At 37.5% G+C, this 21,887-nt stretch overlaps 1 protein-coding gene across 1 annotated transcript in view; it reads left to right on the forward strand.

The window, feature by feature from the left end:
- The first annotated feature begins 2,315 nt into the window (after positions 1-2,315).
- Positions 2,316-21,887, forward strand: part of LOC136751747 (skin secretory protein xP2-like) — a 48,984-nt gene continuing 29,412 nt past the window's right edge. The window contains exon 1 of the mRNA XM_066707541.1: positions 2,316-2,328. Within this exon, the coding sequence (XP_066563638.1) occupies positions 2,316-2,328 (13 nt within the window). The remainder of the gene's footprint in view (positions 2,329-21,887) is intronic.

Here is a 21,887-nt window from a genome sequence, read left to right on the forward strand (position 1 = left end):
ACCTTTATTATATTTTTACACTTTATAAAGAATTTGTTACAAATTGCACATGTAATTTGGGGAAAAATAAAATAAAACTATTAAAAGTTCATAAATGTTCCCTAACAGAATTGTATAGGAAATAAAAAGGTATGATTTGGGACAAATTTCATTTTCAACGGTGGTTCATTTTCTGCTGCGACCCCCCCATCTCATGCAACCTCCGGAAATTGGCCCTCCACCACCAGACATTGGGAACCCCTGGTATAGAGCAACAAATGTAGGTCTTGTAGGCAAATTTTATATCTCGATTTTATATAATAAATAACTATATTTGTTAATATAGTTGTTAATGCAAAAATACCAGCTCTGGGAACAAATCACTTTTAATATCAGAAATAAACACTGTGTAAACAGAGAGCTTAACTCACATTCATTGCACCAATTATGTGTGTGTTCCCTGTGACATGAGACATCTGATCAAAGAACGCTGACAGTGTTTGTGTAATGCACATTTCCACAGAACTGCGCAGATCTGCATGGCTCCACCAATGTCATGTCTGTCAGTTCCAGACTAAAACCATATTTGAGAATAAAAGCCTCCCAAAATCCCCGTATCCTCTACACAGAGAACAACGTTTACATTTTAACCTGAAGCAACAGTCACTTCTGTTGAAGTACATTTTGCATTATTCACCAGGGGCGCTGGTACGACACAGTTCATGTCGTACACATTAAAGTAACAAACTAGTTAATTCACTGAACAACAAAAAAGACAAATACAAAATTGCTTTACATGCCCTGTGGTTGTTTATTTGATTTGGTCAGGTTTAGATACCCTTGTGTCGTGATCCTATGTCTACAATTTAATACATCAGTTCCCAACACTGAAATGTTGTAGGCTTTATTTGTACCTGTCATAAGTCAACAACAACAGAAAAAACAGTTGCACATCAAATACACAAAAATACACAAACAGAATGATTGTAGCAAATCTATCCCTGCCTGGTATTTGAATCAGGTTATATCCTCATGAGCAACTATGTATTTTAGTAAAATTCCCTAGAATCCCATCAGTTTATGCTGTTGGGAATTGTTAGTGAATCTCACACTGTTTTCTAAGAGTTATACTACTCCTGCATGTCCAACTCCTTGTCTGAGGTTGTCACACTTGCAGTTTTGCACCACTGCTTGCAGGCTATCATCCCTCACCCAGCTGACAATGACAGACTTGACCTGGTTTGATTTCAATCCTGGCACTTGTTTTGCTTTTTTCTCTGTTTTTTAATCCTAAACCAAACCGATTAGTCTATTTTTGTAATTATTTGTTTTGCTCCACTACGTTCTGTGATTTGCGTTGATGAAGGAAACTGAGCTTCAGGCTACAGAGCTGCTGAAATGAAGTTTACAGACTTTGGAAAAGCAACGAGAGTAAGTTAAGTCTTGGTCTCTCGCTCTTCAGTGTGAGGGAGTGTGTTTATAAAGTAGGCTCTTTTCCTCAGAGCAATCTGTTACCCACAGTGACTGTAATCAGTCAGTGTTACACAGTGAATACAGGACTATATATAAACAATTACGTTTGCATATATAGCTGACAATGGAAAAGCAAACTAAACAACTTGGTGATAAAATCTGTCAGCGCTATGATGAAAAGTTGATTACCCTCATTCATATAAGGCTTTACAGGATGCAAGGTTCAATGATTGATGACACTGATAAATAAATAAAGTAATTAAACACTCTTACTGTACTGTTTTGGAGCCGAGAACTTTTTCCATGGAAATCTTCACCATATATTCACGTTGAAGGGAATGCGTCTTTATTTGGAAATGCATATGACCAAGACAAAACTAAGTAAACATAAACCCAATTCTGTATAAACTTTGCAAACTGATGTGTCTGAGTGATGTGTAATGTAATCTATGAGACCTAAAGGTGTGATATAACTGGGATTATTTACTTTACAGTGAATCGCAAAGGGACAGCATAGCTTTGTTCTGGAAATATATAATGAGTGGCCCAAATAAAATCACACCAAATGTAATACCAAACCAAATACAGAGTGGCTCTACTGATTCAGCATACAGATGAGGAATCTTCATAGTTCATAGTCCTCACTGTGATGGAGTGAACCCATCTCCAATACAACCACACTACTCATTGCTGATTTGTGTGATGCAGTTAAAACGCCTTTTTTAAACGTTATTAATGGTGGTAATTTGTTGTATTAAAAAAAAGGGGCATGGTTGATATTAATAACTCACTTATGAATTTACCTGTTGTGGAGGGAAAGGGGGAGCTAGGCTGGAGTTGTGGGGGTTGGTGTGTGGGCAGCCATGTTGGTGAAGGGTAAAGTGGTTACAGAGGCCAGCCTGGAGAAGTGCAATATATGCTTGGCCATTACCATATTTATTGTATTAAGGTAGCCACTCTTAATTCTCTGGCCAAGGGAAAGGTTCAAGTGGTTGTAGGAAAGAGGTGTGTGCAATAATGTTTTGTTTTATTTTCTTTGTACTAATGTTGGTTTGTTTTTCTTTATGGTATTAGATATAATTAATTTTGTTTATCATGAGAGTGGGCAATGCAGTGTATTTGTGTTTATACTTTTAGATATTGAGTTATTTATATTGTATTAATGGTCTGTTCTTGGGGGAGGAGTTCTAGACCTTGGAGTATAAAGAGGGAGTGTGAGAACTGCTAGGGGTCAGTTGGAAGGTTGGGTTTCTTCAAGGAGATGGTTAGTATAGAGTCCAGTGGTTTCAAACTGGAGTATCCCCTGCCCTGCTGTTTTTTTTTTTCCAACCAAGGTCTTAATTGCTGAATTGAAACCCTAATTGACCTAACAAAGCAATATACCATTCAATTAAGTAATTAAGACCTTGGTTGGAACAAAAACCAGCAGGGCAGGGGGTACTCTAGGACCTGTTTGAAAACCACTGGTATAGAGGGTAGCTCTTGTTTTCTTCCTGCTCTCAGGAGTTTTTGTGTTCTCTTGGGAAGGGATAGATTTGCTACAATCATTCTGTTTGTGTATTTTTTTTAAAGATAAGAAACTGAATTAAATGACTATCTGGTCGTATGTGTTCCCTGCATTATAACACCTGACCCTGGGTCTGCAACACTCACATCAAATTGAAAAAACAAAATAAAAAAACATTAACATTAATTATCAGAAATACTGAACACAACTAACCTGAGCGAAAATATATCTGTTGGTGCCCATGACAATTACCATGAATGGTCAGTGTGTTTCAGTCTATTATCCCATTATTGCAGAGCAGAGTCATTCAGAAGAGCCAGTTTGTGAACTCGAGATGACAGGGCGATGGGAAGACGTTTTTACCTTCCTAGTTGAGGACGGTCTGAGGGTATGAATTAATAAAATATGTAAAAACTTCAGAAGGCTTTAGTGGGCAAGGTTCGACAAGTTCTCTGGATGTGCTTGTAGTAAATTCCAGTGTCTCTTCTGCTCATGTACTTATTTCAGTCATTACTAGCTTTATTACAAAGGCCACAAAATGTTAATGGATGCAATGAAGACAAGTAAAAAAGGTTAGAGGTGTTAGAGGTGTCCAGAGACTTCAGAGACGTAGCATAAATCAGGACCTAGAACTGTGTACTGGGTGAATCAATTATGTACTGAGTGTAACAGGTGCCGAATCGATATTTTATTAAGGTAGAAATCGTTGTTCTAAACTGAAAGGCCTTTGACTTGAAGCGCTATCCTTTCAACGTTTACTGATGTTTCTAGTGGATTAGAAACAAAACGACATTTTATATTGAAAGTCTTTGTTCATTTCCCTCAGTGCAGAATATCAAAGACTGTGAATGACATGACTTTTATGGATGTGATCCAGCATTCATCTGAACTAAAAAGCTTCACACCTAACCTTGCAAGACATGCTGACACTCACTGCTCCTGTCAGGCAGATTCTGAACTACATTTCTACAACATTTCGACAGTCCAGCTTTTGAATTCTCCATTCGCTTTTCTTTCAGAGCAACTTGGTTTTCTCTCAAAGCTGTTGCCCAGTAATTCAGAGTCAAGATGGGTTTCAGTTTTGACACATATGGGAGACATGAATATAAAAGTGTCTTGTAAACATCATTTTCATAATGTTATACTTTTCAGACTGATGCATTTCCTTGTCTGAATATCATTCACTATTTCAAGTTTCTCCCTGTGTACAATCCTTTATGAAACAATATATGCCATTTAAACACACACGCATACACACACACACACACATATATATACACACGCACACGCACATATACACATGCACACGCACATGGCTTAACCACCTTTTACAAGGTTCCCCTTTGTTTTGTCCGTCATTAACTTCAAATGCCAGTGTGAATTTAAATTGAAAAGGTCAGATCTTTAAATAAATGACTTGAAGTCAGATTAAATTAGGTAGACTCTCTGTTAGAGAAGAATTTCATAATCTGAGTTAAACCTCATGAGAGAGTTAGAAAGGAGAAAATTAATCTCAAAGAACACGTGGAACATGATCTAATTGTCTAATTGTCTTATTTCGCCATACCCGTCTCTGTCAATTCATAAAGGGATTACAGAAATACACATTAAGAGCAGAGAAAATATTCATTAGCGAGCAAAGCCCACGTAATTATTTAATTAAAAGCGCCATTAAGTCTAAATCACAAAAGAAAGTGTGCCGATTGTTTTCAGATTTTTAATTCATTGGATGAATTGTGTTTGGTTTTAATTAGGTATTTCCCCATCATTGTAACAAACCTCTGAGTTAGGTTAACATTGATTGGCATACAAATAAACGTACTTTTCACCTGTATTGTAATATTTACAAACTCCTATAAACACTCTGTATATGTGTACATGTCTGCCAATAAATTAAAACTGAATTCCCACTATATTTCAAAATACATATTTAATACCTATATGCAAAAGACTCTCATGCATAAGTAACATGTAGACAGAATGTGAATGTAAATGAAAGGATTGGAGAAGCACCTATTTACTACTCCTGAACATTTGAGCTCAAACAGAAGCAGTTTCTATATATCTGAGAATGAAGGAATAACAGTTTATGTTGAAAAATAAAATTAACATGCCAGATAATTGAAAACAGGACTGCTCTGCAATCAAGTGTGACATATGAAACTGGAGCTTTGAGCGTTTTGTGTTTGTGTGTGTGTGTGTGTGTGTGTGTGTGTGTGTGTGCGTGTGTGTGTGGTGGGGGGGGTTGATGTGTGTGTGTATAGTTGTGTGTGAGTGAATAATTGTTCACTACTTCATAATCAAGTCCTGTGCACTAACTTGTTTAGTTACTTGTTGGAATCTGATGTATGGGGGTAGTTTGTTGCTTTGGTCATGAAATCTCATCGTTTTTTAAGCCTAGGCATATGTTTAAACTCAAAACAAGATGCAGACAAATGGAAAAATCATTGTTAGGCCTCACAGTGGATTTATGTGGACTTTGAGTAGCAACCTAAATGGGCATATACACTCACTTAAAGGATTATTAGGAACACCTGTTCAATTTCTCATTAATGCAATTATCTAACCAACCAATCACATGGCAGTTGCTTCAATGCATTTAGGGGTGTGGTCCTGGCCAAGACAATCTCCTGAACTCCAAACTGAATGTCTGAATGGGAAAGAAAGGTGATTTAAGCACTTTTGAGCGTGGCATGGTTGTTGGTGCCAGACGGGCCGGTCTGAGTATTTCACAATCTGCTCAGTTACTGGGATTTTCACGCACAACCATTTCTAGGGTTTACAAAGAATGGTGTGAAAAGGGAAAAACATCCAGTATGCGGCAGTCCTGTGGGCGAAAATGCCTTGTTGATGCTAGAGGTCAGAGGAGAATGGGCCGACTGATTCAAGCTGATAGAAGAGCAACTTTGACTGAAATAACCACTCGTTACAACCGAGGTATGCAGCAAAGCATTTGTGAAATTCAGATGGTAGAGTCAGAATTTGGCGTAAACAGAATGAGAACATGGATCCATCATGCCTTGTTACCACTGTGCAGGCTGGTGGTGGTGGTGTAATGGTGTGGGGGATGTTTTCTTGGCACACTTTAGGCCCCTTAGTGCCAATTGGGCATCGTTTAAATGCCACGGCCTACCTGAGCATTGTTTCTGACCATGTCCATCCCTTTATGACCACCATGTACCCATCCTCTGATGGCTACTTCCAGCAGGATAATGCACCATGTCACAAAGGTCTAATCATTTCAAATTGCTTTCTTGAACATGACAATGAGTTCACTGTACTAAACTGGCCCCCACAGTCACCAGATCTCAACCCAATAGAGCATCTTTGGGATGTGGTGGAACGGGAGCTTCGTGCCCTGGATGTGCATCCCACAAATCTCCATCAACTGCAAGATGCTATCCTATCAATATGGGCCAACATTTCTAAAGAATGCTTTCAGCACCTTGTTGAATCAATGCCACGTAGAATTAAGGCAGTTCTGAAGGCGAAAGGGGGTCAAACACAGTATTAGTATGGTGTTCCTAATAATCCTTTAGGTGAGTGTATTACTGCACTTAATTTGGACATAGCAAATACTAATATGACCATTTAACTGTAGACTATTAATACTTTAGGTGCTCCTAATTAAACACTTTTTAATATTGGCGTGCCAAACAAAATGACCTAAATATATTATTTTATTTTGTATGTATTCATATTACTACTAATAATTATTATTATGAAGTTCACAAATATGTAATGCTCTTCAAGCTGGAGTTAACATTAGGTTAAAGAGACATGTAAGAGTTAAAGATCTATGACTAAAAAAAACAATCGCTGTGAAATTCTCTCGTACAATATAAATAAATCAAACATTACCTCCTGATGTTTGTTCACTCCTGAACACAGAATGACATTTAAAGTGGTTAGTTTGCAACTTATTAAGTTTATGCTCTTATTATCTACGATTAGTCTGTAAAGCAATATGTTTATCCCTTTATTTTTATGAAGTTGGTGACAAAGAACTCACAAACTCATTTCTATAGATTTTTTTATTTATTTGTAAGCTTTATATTTTTTATTCTTGTGCAACAAACATATAGCTGGTCTGCTTGTCCAAATAGTTCACTTTTTCTTTAATCCAATCACAAGACATGATTCCAATTGAGGAGTTAAATACATTTTAGATGCTTTTCTGGCAAAACTCCAGCCTCTTCTTTAATGTATGAAGAGAAGGGATTTTGGCTTATGTTATTATTCTTGTCATTGTTTGCTTTTTTCTCAGCCATTAATCTGAGTGAAGAGTTAAGTATTCGTCTGCATGTGAATTGCACAGAGATATTACAGTATGTTTTATGCTGTTCTGGTTCTGGAGAGGTCTTTAAGAATTGGCTTATGAATCAACCTGACAGTCATGGATATGAAAATTAGGTTCAGAAAATAAACACTAGAACTTTTAAGATTTATAGTTAGTTTGTGTACTTCTTTTAAAAATAAGACTTGGAAGCTCAAAATACTTTTTATAGGCAGGAAAAAGTAGGGTGTCCGAAACACTAGGAACTTTTTGCTGAGAGCTGTGCACCGTGGATGAATCTACTGTAACGAGAACATGCGTGGCCCAAAGACCAGGGTTTACTAATGAACTGTGGCAAAATTAACACTTGAGTGTTTTCTGAATAGTAACTTAATAAAATCCAAAGCCGAATCATTGAGTGGTGATGTGAAAAGGGTCAGGAACGGTGGCTTTGAGAGGTTGAATACTGAAGGGAGAGGACAGACATGCTCTAGGGGAGAGTTAAGCTGAGCTGAGCCATATTTTTAAATTATGGGTATAAGCAAAGTACCCAAATATGTGCATAACAAATTTTAGTCAAATAAAAGCAAACCTGCATAAGATTAATGGTGCTTTTATAATTTTGACTATTTGGTGATGATGCATATTTGAACATGGATCTACGTTTTGTGTTTGTTTGGCTTAGTGGTTCACAAAATTAATACCATATTATTAATTTTAAATGTCAAGAGCTCTCAAGATTTGAACAAAGGCAACATCATTTTCACTTTCTATTGGGTGAAGAAAATGTGATTTAAAAGGTTTTGCTCATTTACATTTTGTATTTCCACATAGTCTTTTGGTCTTTGTGTTACTAATATTGAATTCCCGTGACAGGAAATATGAACATTTATTTAAAGAATTGAAAATCATACATTATAAATAAAAGTACCTTAGTGTATACCCCACATTTTAGTATGTACTGTGGGAAAAACCATAACAAATAATATTCCAATTCACAGAACACATGTATATTTCAATAATACATATTTCTGAATATTAAACTATCAAGGTCCCATTATATAATAGTTTTATATTTTAAAACTTGTTATCGATATGGTTTCCAACTACAGTGAGGGAAAAAAAGTATTTGATCCCCTGCTGATTTTGTACGTTTGCCCACTGACAAAGAAATGATCAGTCTATAATTTTAATGGTAGGTGTATTTTAACAGTGAGAGACAGAATAACAGCAAAAAAATCCAGAAAAACGCATTTCAAAACAGTTATAAATTGATTTGCATGTATAAATAAGTATTTGATCCCCTATCAATCAGCAAGATTTCTGGCTCCCATGTGTCTTTTAAACAGGTAACGAGCTGAGATTAGGAGCTCTCTCTTAAAGGGAGTGCTCCTAATCTCAGCTCGTTACCTGTATAAAGACACCTGTCCACAGAAGCAATCAATCAATCAGATTCCAAACTCTCCACCATGGCCAAGACCAAAGAGCTGTCCAAGGATGTCAGGGACAAGATTGTAGACCTACTCAAGGCTGGAATGGGCTACAAGACCATCGCCAAGCAGCTTGGTGAGAAGGTGACAACAGTTGGTCCGATTATTCGCAAATGGAAGAAACACAAAATAACTGTCAGTCTCCCTCGGTCTGGGGCTCCATGCAAGATCTCACCTCGTGGAGTTTCAATGATCATGAGAACGGTGAGGAATCAGCCCAGAACTACACGGGAGGATCTTGTTAATGATCTCAAGGCAGCTGGGACCATAGTCACCAAGAAAACAATTGGTAACACACTACGCCGTGAAGGTCTGAAATCCTGCAGCGCCCGCAAGGTCCCCCTGCTCAAGAAAGCACATGTACAGGCCCGTCTGAAGTTTGCCAATGAACATCGGAATGATTCAGAGGAGAACTGGGTGAAAGTGTTGTGGTCAGATGAGACCAAAATTGAGCTCTTTGGCATCAACTCAACTCGCCGTGTTTGGAGGAGGAGGAATGACCCCAAGAACACCATCCCCACCGTCAAACATGGAGGTGGAAACATTATGCTTTGGGGGTGTTTTTATGCTAAGGGGACAGGACAACTGCACCGCATCAAAGGGACGATGGACGGGGCCATGTACCATCAAATCTTGGGTGAAAACCTCCTTCCCTCAGCCAGGGCATTGAAAATGGGTCGTGGATGGTATTCCAGCATGACAATGACCCAAAACACACAGCCAAGGCAATAAAGGAGTGGCTCAAGAAGAAGCACATAAAGGTCCTGGAGTGGCCTAGCCAGTCTCCAGACCTTAATCCCATAGAAAATCTGTGGAGGGAGCTGAAGGTTTGTGTTGCCAAACGTCAGCCTCGAAACCTAAATGACTTGGAGAGGATCTGCAAAGAGGAGTGGGACAAAATCCCTCCTGAGATGTGTGCAAACCTGGTGGCCAACTACAAGAAACGTCTGACCTCTGTGATTGCCAACAAGGGTTTTGCCACCAACTACTAAGTCGAAGGGGTCAAATACTTATTTCCCTCATTAACATGCAAATCAATGTATAACGTTTTTGAAATGCGTTTTTCTGGATCTTTTTGTCTCTCACTGTTAAAATACACCTACCATTAAAATTATAGACTGATCATTTCTTTGTCAGTGGGCAAACGTACAAAATCAGCAGGGGATCAAATACTTTTTTCCCTCACTGTATATTCCACAGCTTTATTTGTAAGTATTCTTTATCCTAAAGCCAAATATCTTGCATTAATTTACACTTATAACCACAAAGGCTGTTGTTCATCTGATCATTCAGTTCATATTAAACATTTGTACGCAATTCAGCTTGAGTTACCAGAGCTGAATCAATCAATGTCTCACAAGGGGAAATTAAAAAAAAATTAAACCAAACAGAAAGGAAAAATTTGTAATGATATGTCAAACTATTATTTAATCGAGTTTTCTGGAAGTTATTATACAATATATACTATTAGGCAGGTGTTGGGTCATTTACAAATCTTGAATACAGTGTCTGAGTCTTAAACTTGAATTTTAATAATTTATCAATTTGTACTGGTTTAACATTTAGCTATATTATTCAGGAAAATCTCACTGCTGTCTTCATTCATTGTGTACCGACACGATCAAGCTGCTCGGGGGTTCAGATTTGCATTTCAATGGGGATATTATGCCTGGCGCTGTGTTGTGATCATAGCAGCTGGAGGTTGTAATCAATCAAGGAGTTATGGCATTTCTATAAATAATATTATAAAATCCCACACAGGCAGACCCCACTGTGAAACTGTCGACCATATGATTTGCAGATTTGATTGCTCTGTAATTTTTTACGGGTTACCTGCCTGCTCTAGTGTGTCTCCAGCCATGCTTTTCCTTGGGATCCCATCTGAATCCCATCTTTTACTTTATCCTCCAGATTGTAGCCAACCCTCTCTATGAAGGCAGATGAAGGTGGTGAAAAGCACCTGTGGAATCCCTGAGGTCAATATAAACAGACCACTTCCCCCACTTCCGGGTGCTGGAAATGTGCCGAGTGTAATGGATGACGGGAAGGAAAGCAATTCACATCACATTGATTGTGCTTCTTGACAGTTGAACAATCAATTCCGATAGATGTGTAGTTTAGTTTTGTAAAATGCACACTATTGTGGTTGGGAAATGAAGGGGTTCGCTCAGACAACCGTACATTTCAGAGGAAGAGATTCCCGTTAATGCTTGTTTGAAATACGAGAACGTGAACTTAGCTGAAGAAACCCTTAGACACAGGCAGTGTGGAGCCGGGGGTATTATGTCATGGCTGTCTTCCACGAGACACATCTCATTTGTTGGCCAGTGAGCACTTTAGCAACCAGGAGTCAGTTACTGGCGCTAGTTAATCTTCAAAGATCCCTAACCCAGTGATTCCTTCTCATTTTAGTCTCTTACATAGTTTTCACAAAAAAAAACGTAATACAGAAGATCTCTTTATTGATTTATGTTACCAAAATGTTTTAAAGTTTTTGTTGGACAGCTTGCAGAATTCCAGGGTATGACATTGCAATGAATTGTATCAAAAAGAAGAAGAAAAAACTATTTGTGCATAGCGTTAAGAGTTCAAAAAAATATTTTAGGGTTTATAAGTAAAATTCTCTGAAAAGCAAAGAGGCCTTGCCTAGAAAAATACCTGTTTGTAATTTTCCTTTGAATCTTAAAGGCCTTTTGCACCTGCTTATAGTAGAACACACATCAAATGTACTACCTTGTTCAACTGACTGTCAAAGACTGATGCATGGCTGCTCTGGGAATCCTGTGTTTGAAAACGCACAGAGCAGTCATTCATCATCGATTTAGGGTATCCTAGGCTTCCCAGAGTAGCATCAGGAGAGAGATTAAATCTTGCTAAACAAATATTAACTGAAGAATTCATTCAGCATCCTGTATCCTAAAAGTTGTCTTCTAATCAGGTAAAGCAATCTGACAGTTTTCTGTGGTTTGATGTGTGTAATTGGGGTATTTTTTCCTTCCCCTCAAGCTTCCACTTAAACACAGAGATGTTATTCCACTACTTCAGGAGCCATGACTAGACTAAACCCAGAGATCAGGGAAAGATACTCCCTCATAGTTTAAGGCATGTGAACCTTTACATCTTGTATCAAAGGTGAGCCATGAGATTTGTCTGAGGTCTTTCAAATCCTCAGAGGGGCTGGCATCAAGAATAATATCACAGAGCAGCCACAAGGGCAATATGGATTTCATATCTGGAAATGAGATTCAGAAACAGGCACAAGGTATATGAAATCCATGACTGAGTCACGCCGTAGTTGCTGATTAACTTCGTATCCCAAAAGATCACACTCTGAGATTAGCTACTTGAAACTGAGAGCAGTGAGGGACTGCGGGACTCTCAGGCGCTGTAATGCTCAGACTTCGTGCTATATCAGCAACGTGAAGACAATTCTGTTTGAGTTTCACATTTCTAATCAGAAAAATCATTGCGCTTTGGTTACTGAATTTCTAAGGTATTATAATATATCTGTTGTGTATGAATGCACGTGTATTTGTGGTATTTTTGCATGATAATGTTGTTGTTTTTGTTTTTTTAACACATCCAATGAGAGATTATTATGTAATTAATTCAGTGGTCACACAATAAATCTGTTAAACCTGACATGGTACTAATTAATGTTTTAAATTGTTACAATATTAAAGTATTTTTTTAATGTGTATGAACTACATTCTTTACCAATTCATTTTTTTAAATACATAACCTATTTGTTCCTACGCATTGACTGATGACAGCAGAACACCTAAATTAATATTTTTTTAATGTTTGTAATTAGTGATCCTTAATGAGGTTGATACTGTGATCATTTGCATGTAATGATCGGATGAAGGCGAATTGCTGAAGGTGTCTGTGATACCAGCTAGAAGTTGATTGTTTTAAAATATGATTGATTTGTAGTGTATTGGTGAGTGTAGGTCGTTGTTCCTGTTGACATCTGTGTATTGAAAATTATTTGTGCATTGTATTTTAATTAATTTGTAATGTATCAAAATGCAGGTCACGGTTAAAGTAGAAATGAGTATGCATGTCCAGAAATAACCTTTTATTATTATTATAATTAGTAGTAATAGTTGTAGTAGTAGTTTGTCTAATTACATTTGTAAGCAGTACTGAAAACATTATTTAATTGTATTTTTTTATATCATGGCTATGCTGGAGTGGACATATTTGTCCATTTCGTGAAGTGCTGTGTTGGCTCTTGGCAGTGTTCCTGACAGGCTGCTGCTGTTTCGTGCCACTTTGTCTTCAGATCGGCTAATTTTTCCTTGGAGATTAATTTCCTCTCCTTTCTCACAGAAAAAGTATCTGTTGTACAATGACAGGGTAGACCTCTTCTGCCCCTTCAGTCCCACTAAGTGTGCTGTATCCATACAATTTGCCCTATCGTTATGTAACCATGCTACAATCAGTGTCAATAAATGTAATTGTTTCCATAAGGAGCATGTGGTCAGCCTGTGCCTATTTTTCAATTATTCGCATGATGCTTTTGTATTGCCATTCGCAAACAGCCTATTTGCTACTTTAACATCCTCTCCAGAGACAATCAAATACTTATAAATGCATGTCAACTCCGGTTCTTTCTAGCCATTAGTTGTTCTTCTGAAAGCTGATTTAGTTCTGGTATTTTATTTCATCACTCTGTAGACTGTTGATCTTAAAATAAGTTATTGAGCAATAATGGCAAGCATACAATAGATATAATTATCAGAACCAAAGATTATATTAGAGAGGCGGTATTGTATTCCATCTTTGCTAATTTAGTGGCTTATAGCTAATTAATCCCAGAATCTTTTAGTACAATCCTACATGCAGGCTTCAATTCAGTTCAAGGAGTTTGAATACTTAAATCAACTCCCATGCACAAGAGTGGAGACACAGCTATCTCACCTGTCTGTTTATAACATTCCTGTGAGATCAGGAGTTATTCTTCAGGATTCTTCGTTTCTTGGCCGTTGTTATGTATTCACCCGACACTTGCCCAGATCAGCTCCAGATATCCCTGTCTCCCAAATTCTAGTTACTTTTCCTCCTAGTTTTTAGCTTGTTACTTAATTAGTCACGTTAATTAGTCATTATCACATACACCTGTTCTCAATAGCCTGTTCTTCTGTTCCTCAGTATATATTCATGAATACCTCATAATACCCGAAACATTTTGCATTCAAACCACATTCACCATTTTTGCCTTTCACAGATTCCAATACTAGTCTAGTCAGAGTCTTTCAACTGCAAAAGTTGCAGTGTAGGCTTGTGTGTGTCTCTGCCTCTCCATAAATGGTTGCAGAGTTTAATACTAACAATAATCGCCATCATCATCAACGAATACAATTCGGTATTGTTGGTTGCTGTTGTTCTTGTCTTCTGAAAGAAACTGTACGAAATGAATAATGTTAAAACAGAATTTGGGAACATCATTAACAAAAAACGGAAATGGTGAGTAATTTGTAGTGTCACAAATCAACTTTATATAATCCACATGTTAAACAGCTAACTGATTTTCTGGGCCTTTATCAGAATATGTAAACCTGAAAAGCTATTCTAAAGTCCCTATAAGTTTTGGCAACTTTCCTGTCTCAATATTTTGTGATATCAACACCCGCTGGCAGTTCATCACAGAGAGCTTGGGGCTCACCTGTGTGTTTTTGAAATTTTGATGACAATAGACTGGAACTGATGAAACACATTCATTTCGTCCCTGGAATTCAAGTCTTTGCCTGACTCACACTGTCGAGCGGTGTAGTGTGGGCTAATTTAGATTTGTGATGAATGCTCTCTGGCTCAGCCCTTGAGTGGCATGTCTTTTTCATTGGCCTCTAGTGGAGTCATGGAAATCTTGGTCCTCTTGCAGCCCTGTGTGCTTGGTGATACCTCAGCAGGTGACATCAGTATGCAGAGCACTAAAGGTCACACACGACTGTGCTGTATCTTGTCTCTGAACCGCACACTCTCTTGCACAGGAGGAGCTGCCCTGAGCCCAGAGGTCTGCTCTTTCTATCCCTTACTGCCTGACTAATTAATTGCTTGACCACCCCAGGGACGCAAAGCCTTCTATCACTCATTTGTTTGGAGGTTGCAGCACTTAAGCTTTTAATACAACTTGATTTTCACTGCACTGGAAGGTTAAACAACAATCCTGCTATCAACACGGGACACACTTGCTACGAGGCACGGTCCATGAGATAGACAGTTTAAGCTGCAATAATAAGGGTGGATATATGGGCTAATAATGATTACAAGCTCTAGAGGGGTGAACTTACACCAGCAGGCCAAACAACAATGGGGAAAGTCACAATTAAATCATTGAAATGTGTTAATCAACCACTCCATTTCACAGCCATGCAGAAACTGCCATGGATCTCACTGCTCCCTCTGTTCACAGGTAAGGGCTAGATTCATATCTCAGATTTGGAGAAACTTCTCCGGAGCCCACTGAGTGCAGCTCTGAGGTGCAGAATGGTGATCTGTCTCTTTGCGTTTCACAGAGGCCGCACCTGTGCTCACACTCATGCGTGCCACTGAGAGGAACACAATGTGCTCGGAGCTGTATTCACGAATCTTCCCCTTTCCCCTTGTGGATTTCCATATGCCAAATAAAATGGCTTTGTCAGCTTTAATTATTTAAGGTTAGTCAAATGTATTAAGGTAATCAGACTAATATCTAAAAACCAAGTATAAACAGACACAGCAACTCTGTGTAATGTTGTGTGTCATTATTTGCAAGCACAAGGTTAGCTTACAGAAACTTGCCAGCTCCCCCCTGATGTGTACAGTAGTATTGATTCATTGTAAATGGTTCTACTAAAGCAAATGAAGCCTTAAGGCATACATTATCCTCACTCTCCTGTCTGAATTTGCCCCCACAACTCAATTTGTCCGATACAATAATATAAATGAATTGTATCAATTAATGTTATTATTCCATAATCCGTCTGCTTCCTCCAATCTTTTATGATCTGTTCTGTTCTATTCCACACAACGTAGGCATATAGCAGCTCAAGAATGTGGCCCTACATCTCTGATGCCAACTCTCCTAAACATCATTTACAATTGTCATTAGTTGCAGATGTTTTTCTTAGTTTGTTTAGTCTGTTTGAGAATTAGTAATCTATTAAATATAAATCACTGTTTGGTTAGGCCACCATGTACTGCAGAACATAACAGCGATGGGTATTCTTTCGATACATCAAGAGTAAGACCACATAAGAAACTGGAATTAAATAAAAAAAATGAATAAATTAAAATACAATCATGAAGATTTGAATCATTATCTTCATGTATGTAGGTATTGACAGAAGGATTCATATTGATTTAAGACGACCACAGCGGAGGCTTTAAATATTTTTTTCTAGAGGTATGGATTCTGTCAGCTGAATTTGACTTTTTACATATATCTGATACCTTGTGCTTCTACATTAAGTTCCTCTGCTTGACTAAAGAAAAGCCAGTGTTTCCCCTTTGTGATGGATTTTTTCAAAAGGTAAAAACCCAAAGAGAGGAAATGTGATACCAATGTAGTGTTGAAGTGGTCATCTGTGTAATCTGATTATCAGAACTATTAAGAGATTAATTCAATTGCTGTTGAACATATTCGCCTTGCCGGTTTAATTTAACAGCCAATTACCTTTTCATTTTGCCACAGCTGGCTTAACAGATTGGTTCTGACACTGTTGGGATTCCCATATCAACACAGAGAAAGAAACAAAAGGCTACATATGTTGCGAACAGAGTTTCTGTTATTTATCACAGATTTATTTTTGTTTTATTGTTGTTGGCTTCGTAGTCGCTTTCAGACCAATAGGAGTTGACAGACCCATCTAATAACACTGCAGATGTTCGAGTTGTTAACATCACTAGTTGGTGTCAGCAGTTTTATGACAAGTGTGTTGATTAGCATTTTAGTTTTATGTTAATAAGCCTGGTTGTGAGAGTTATTTTTTTGTAATAAACTTCCTTTATTGCCAAAGCTAAAATGATAGATTTATAAAAAAGTAAACTAGAAAAGATTAAAAAGAATCAAAGAAAAAGATAATTATTGTATTATGTTTGCATTAATTATAGTGTAACAGCAATCACTGCCTTCACGAGTGTTACAGTGACATCACTCCCTGAGTCCAAGAGTAGCAGAGTGCATCGGTCTTCCCATCACACACTGCAATAGCATGTCCGGTAATGTGACTTCCAAGGTTACTCAACAAAATAACTTCAACAACATCATTCTTTTTTATGTAGAACATATTGCTTCTTTTTCTGGAAACTGCACTGCACTTCTCCAGCGTGATTAATAATGTATACATGACATGAGTCACGTCAAGTCTCTATAACTGTTTTTAGTGCTGTGAATGAAAGGTAAATGTTGATGTAATGATTTGATGCAGACCAGACCCACGCTGGGCCCTTTGTATTGTATAAACGTTGCGCAGTCTACATTGTAGCCAAGAGGAATTCTTCTTGCTGTTGGATTTAGAGATTTAATTCTGACAGACATCACATAGGCACTCAAGGATAACCAGATCGCTCTGTATCAGGGTTATTTACTTTGAAATTTGTATTGCATGGTACGCTGAATCTATTCCAAACATTTTGAAGTATAGTATAGTTATATACTTAAAACAGCCAAGACACAAATTCCAGTCATGTGATTCTGGAGAATAGTTTTAACCCTGTTAACCAATTCACAAACAAAGAAACCTCTTGAAAACATTCAGAGCTTGTAAGAAATGTTCGTCTCCCACACAATAATGCATATCTGATTGCTGTAAATGTAAGAAAACCTGGATTTAGCTGACATTTTCTTGGGCATAGTGTACTGAATATTTTTATTTTATATGCCTCTACTATCACATTCAAAAGGGGAAAATGTATTGATACAAAAGATAGTCAAAGTCTTCCTTATGTGTGTTTAGCATCACCTGAGTTATACAAAACAAGTCTCAGGGGGTCCATGTTACTTAACCTCCCATCCAAAAAATGTTGATCTCTGTCTTCCTTCTATATAAGGAGAATTTTATAATTCAGTCCTAGCTGAGAAATGGAAATTGACTCGTATGATAATCTGAAGAAATGTCAAAGACAATCCATCGTTCCCTTTGGTTCTTTGTGTCTGTGTTGGACACATAAGTGTCAAGGGACTGTTAACGTTGATTCGGTTAGTTGACATTCAGAAACATGCATAGCTGAACAGCTTAAAGCCTTTCATAAATTGTTGAAATGCGGTTTTATGTACATTACAGGCTGATGACATTGTCTTGGGCGTATCTGCTCAAATTGCACACGGTGTAACTTATCTGCTGTTCAGCGCACATTTAATTCTCTTCAAAGACTGCATAGCCTACATGCCAAGGTTTATAACACCAGCCAGTTTTATTGTATTTAATTAAATTTTATTTCATTTACATTTTGGAAATCTGTTCCCAAAACAATCCACACAAGAGTCCTATAAAATTGTGGCAATGTGTGCTTTGTTTGCTAAGCAACTAATATATATTCGGTTTATCTATATGGTGATTAGTTCCAAATGAATCTATTGTTAGATCCTAAAAGACCTTGGATTTCAAGTCACTTAGGGATATTATGCTGATTCAGTCTGAAAGACGTTACGAGAGTAGAAATGCAATTAACTCCTAATAGGCAAAGCTTTGTTAACAGTCTGGTGTGCAGTCTCTATACAGAACTGTTCATTTGTTGAACATAATTACTTCAAGAGATGTCCTATACATTTGTAATGACACAACACAATTTCCACAGCGTAATAACCTTAACGAGGAATCCCAAGGTTATCACAACACTATTATGGCTTTTTAAAGATGTAAAACATAGAAAACATTCTTTAACAATGCATTTCCACACAGAAAACACATTCTAAAATTGTAACGTAGTCTTGCTGATGTTGCCTGTGGTTTGCACATAATATGAGACATGAGTTTGTATTTTACATTATAGTTTATTAATTGCTATTACCCAAACACAGTAGACAATACCTGTATGGTCTAGCTGTCAAAGTTTGTGATTCCCTATGTTTGTCACTCTGTTCTGTGTGGATGTCTCTTACTCCAGTTTATCTTGCTTAATTGTACTTCTGTTTTTAACATTATGCAGGAATAACAACCTGTTTATTTCAAAGAGAGCATTCATTGCCAACCTTTCACCACAGACAAGTTGATTAGGCCATATCTGTGCATTTAAAACGAACCAATTATTGGAGGTGACACATACAACATGACACGAGGTTAAACTCAAGACGTTTTGTAGATAGTTAAAAATAATGAAATTACTTTCATAATTTGCAAAATGCAGCTTAAAAAGTTCCTAAGAAATCAAATTGAGGCTGGCAAGAAATACAGGAATGTATCACTACCTGATCTGAGTGCGTTTAATTGAGCATTCAAAGCACACAACACCTGTAAATAATTCACAACTGAATGTGTTCAAATTGACAGCTGGCTTTTGCTTTATACTGTATATATAGATGTACATACACCCTGTATACATACCCTTGTGTAGGGTGCAGAGATGTCAGTTTGAATGAGAAATCTGTGAGAAATACAGGTCTACAGCATCCCCTCCAAGAAGCCTTGAGCTCTGTAATTGAGTAAAACAGCCTCTGCATCAGAAACCTGTCCGATCAGAGCAATCAACGTGCAGGCCGGGAAACGCTGTCAGACTGCTGAAGACAAAGACTGGAAACCTCATCAGGGACACGACAGCAAATTAAACAGAAGTTAGTAATCTGAATTGGGTTTTGATTACACAAGTTAGAACATTTATTATGGTAATGAATTCTGAGCATGGTTCTGTGCGGCCTTGGTTTGGCTTTGGCCTTCAAATCATCCAATACTAAAGCCCTGTCTGGCAGTTATTACTGCATATGAGAGATCATTTGTTTTTCTTCCTTTTATTTCTACAATAAAGAACGATGTGTGTGGATATCTATATATACAACGCCAAGCTTTGCAAAGTTGTTAGGAGTGAATAGATAAAGTACAGCTAATGCGCCTCTCCTCAGCTCCGGGGGTTTTTCACTGTCACGGAGGATCACAGTGCTCATCTTAAAGTTTCCCCAACGTGATCAAGATCAAAACACTTCCCCACATTATAACATCATTGCAGCCCTTTAGAGGAAGCTGAGAATGAGAGGCCAGGGGTTAATTAGCACTGAGACCAAAATAACCCGCTTGCCAGAACGTGAAACGAGCCCCACTGCAAGTTTAAGTGGGTGTGAGTGAGACACATAGCAGCTGCCGGCCCAAAGCATCTTCTTCGCCAGCAGTACGAACCACATTGGAAAGGAAAAAGAAAATCTGAGTGATATGGGACTGTGACAACTAAATGAAAAAATGAGATGGAACAGTAATAATTGCCTTTAATCAATTAAGCAAACTAATAGATTGCTTATATGTATACTGATATTGTTTCTGTCAATTTACTTCATGACTAATATTTGCATTTCACCTGGAGCTGTTCTCCATAAACTCACTATACTGGTGCAATGCAGCATGCTATCTGTGGCAAAATCCATTTAATTTCTGACAGTCCTCTCTCTAGTGCTGTATACGAGACCATGTTGTGCTAACATCTTGATCCCAACATATTCCCCGGTGTGCCACATTGAACCGAAGCGGTATAATCCAAGACTCATTAACCTACAGCCAGTTGAAACATGTGAAGTAGTACTAATTAATGGTTGTGGTGCAGCATTATTGATCTTGGTGGAGTTCATGCTATGTAGGTCTTCACACATCTCCATCACAGCTATCATCCAAATTAGTGGCTGTCAGTATCTAAATAACATGAACTAATTTTTTGTGTGGATACTTCCTGTTTACGATAATTTATTCTCCTGTCTGGCTTTTTTAAAACAATTGCTTTGTAGATTTCAGACAGACATCCCAATGAATGCAGGGGATATTCTACTTGAAGCTGTTAGGGGGAGTTATTGCTTTTAATCACATTCCTCAGAGATTTAGAGTGGTTTTATAAACTATATAAAACCTTGCAAAAGTATTCCAACTCCTTCCCATTTTTCTCAGTGGAAGGATATTAAGGTCCGTGGTGATTAAATTTTCTATTCTATGGTTCTTGTTATGTTCGGTACTGAAGGGTTATACAAATGACTTAAGAAACTGAAAATGCTTAAGCCCACAAAACACATAAATATATTAGATAACTATCAGCATTAGGTACGACAGGCAAGAACTTTATCTAAGGTAGGAGAGGAGAAATGTCTACATTTTAGATTTCAATAAGCAGAGAGTGGGAGGTTCTCTATAAGTAAGTGCTATATAGTTGGGGGCTGCAGGGTGAAGCTGTAATAAAGCTGAATAAAACATGAATCCAGTGTAGTCAGCGCGTTGAGCCAATACAGGGGGGCTGGTATAAATGCATCTCACTCTCTGTGTTGGAAAATAGGATAATTGATAAAATATTTCTCTATCATGAAACTAGAGTACTTGCACTAAGCAACTAATCAGACCTTGGCACCATTTATTTACTTATTTCTCATTATCACGAGTCACACAATCATAGGTATTAACCACACAATACCCACTGACTACGATAGCTTGGTTGGATAGTCAACAGCAAGCAGAAATGACTGGAACATCTTATGAGGAAACAAAATTTCAGCAACTGTGTGATACCCAGAGGTGTAGAAAGTATTCAGAAGTCATACTTGAGTAAAAGTAAAAATATTCTATCAAAAACGTACTCCAGTAAAAGTAATAAGTCTCCCATTCAAACAGTACTTGAGTAAAAGTAAAAAAGTAGGTAATTTCAAGAGTACTCAAGTACCAAAAGTAAAAGTAAATTGTGATTTTAGAAATAAAATGAATGTGCATGTGTTTGTGTGTGAGCCTTATGAAGAGGCACGCCAGAGATTAATTTGATGTTTTAATCCAACATTTTATTTTCCATAAATTATCAAGGTATTTTATTTTCATGGCTCCTCAATTTTATCTTGAAGAAAACCACGTCCAACAAAACTAAATGTTATTTAGGTACATATCTGGAAATTACTTTAATTTGTATTCAATATTAACAAAGGGTAACATTGGTGGATTTATATAATAGCCTGTTTTGAGTTTTCTTAGCAAACTCACTGTTCACACACACACACACATACCAAACA

Source organism: Amia ocellicauda, chromosome 6, assembly GCF_036373705.1.
Source record: "Amia ocellicauda isolate fAmiCal2 chromosome 6, fAmiCal2.hap1, whole genome shotgun sequence".
NCBI lineage: Eukaryota > Metazoa > Chordata > Actinopteri > Amiiformes > Amiidae > Amia > Amia ocellicauda.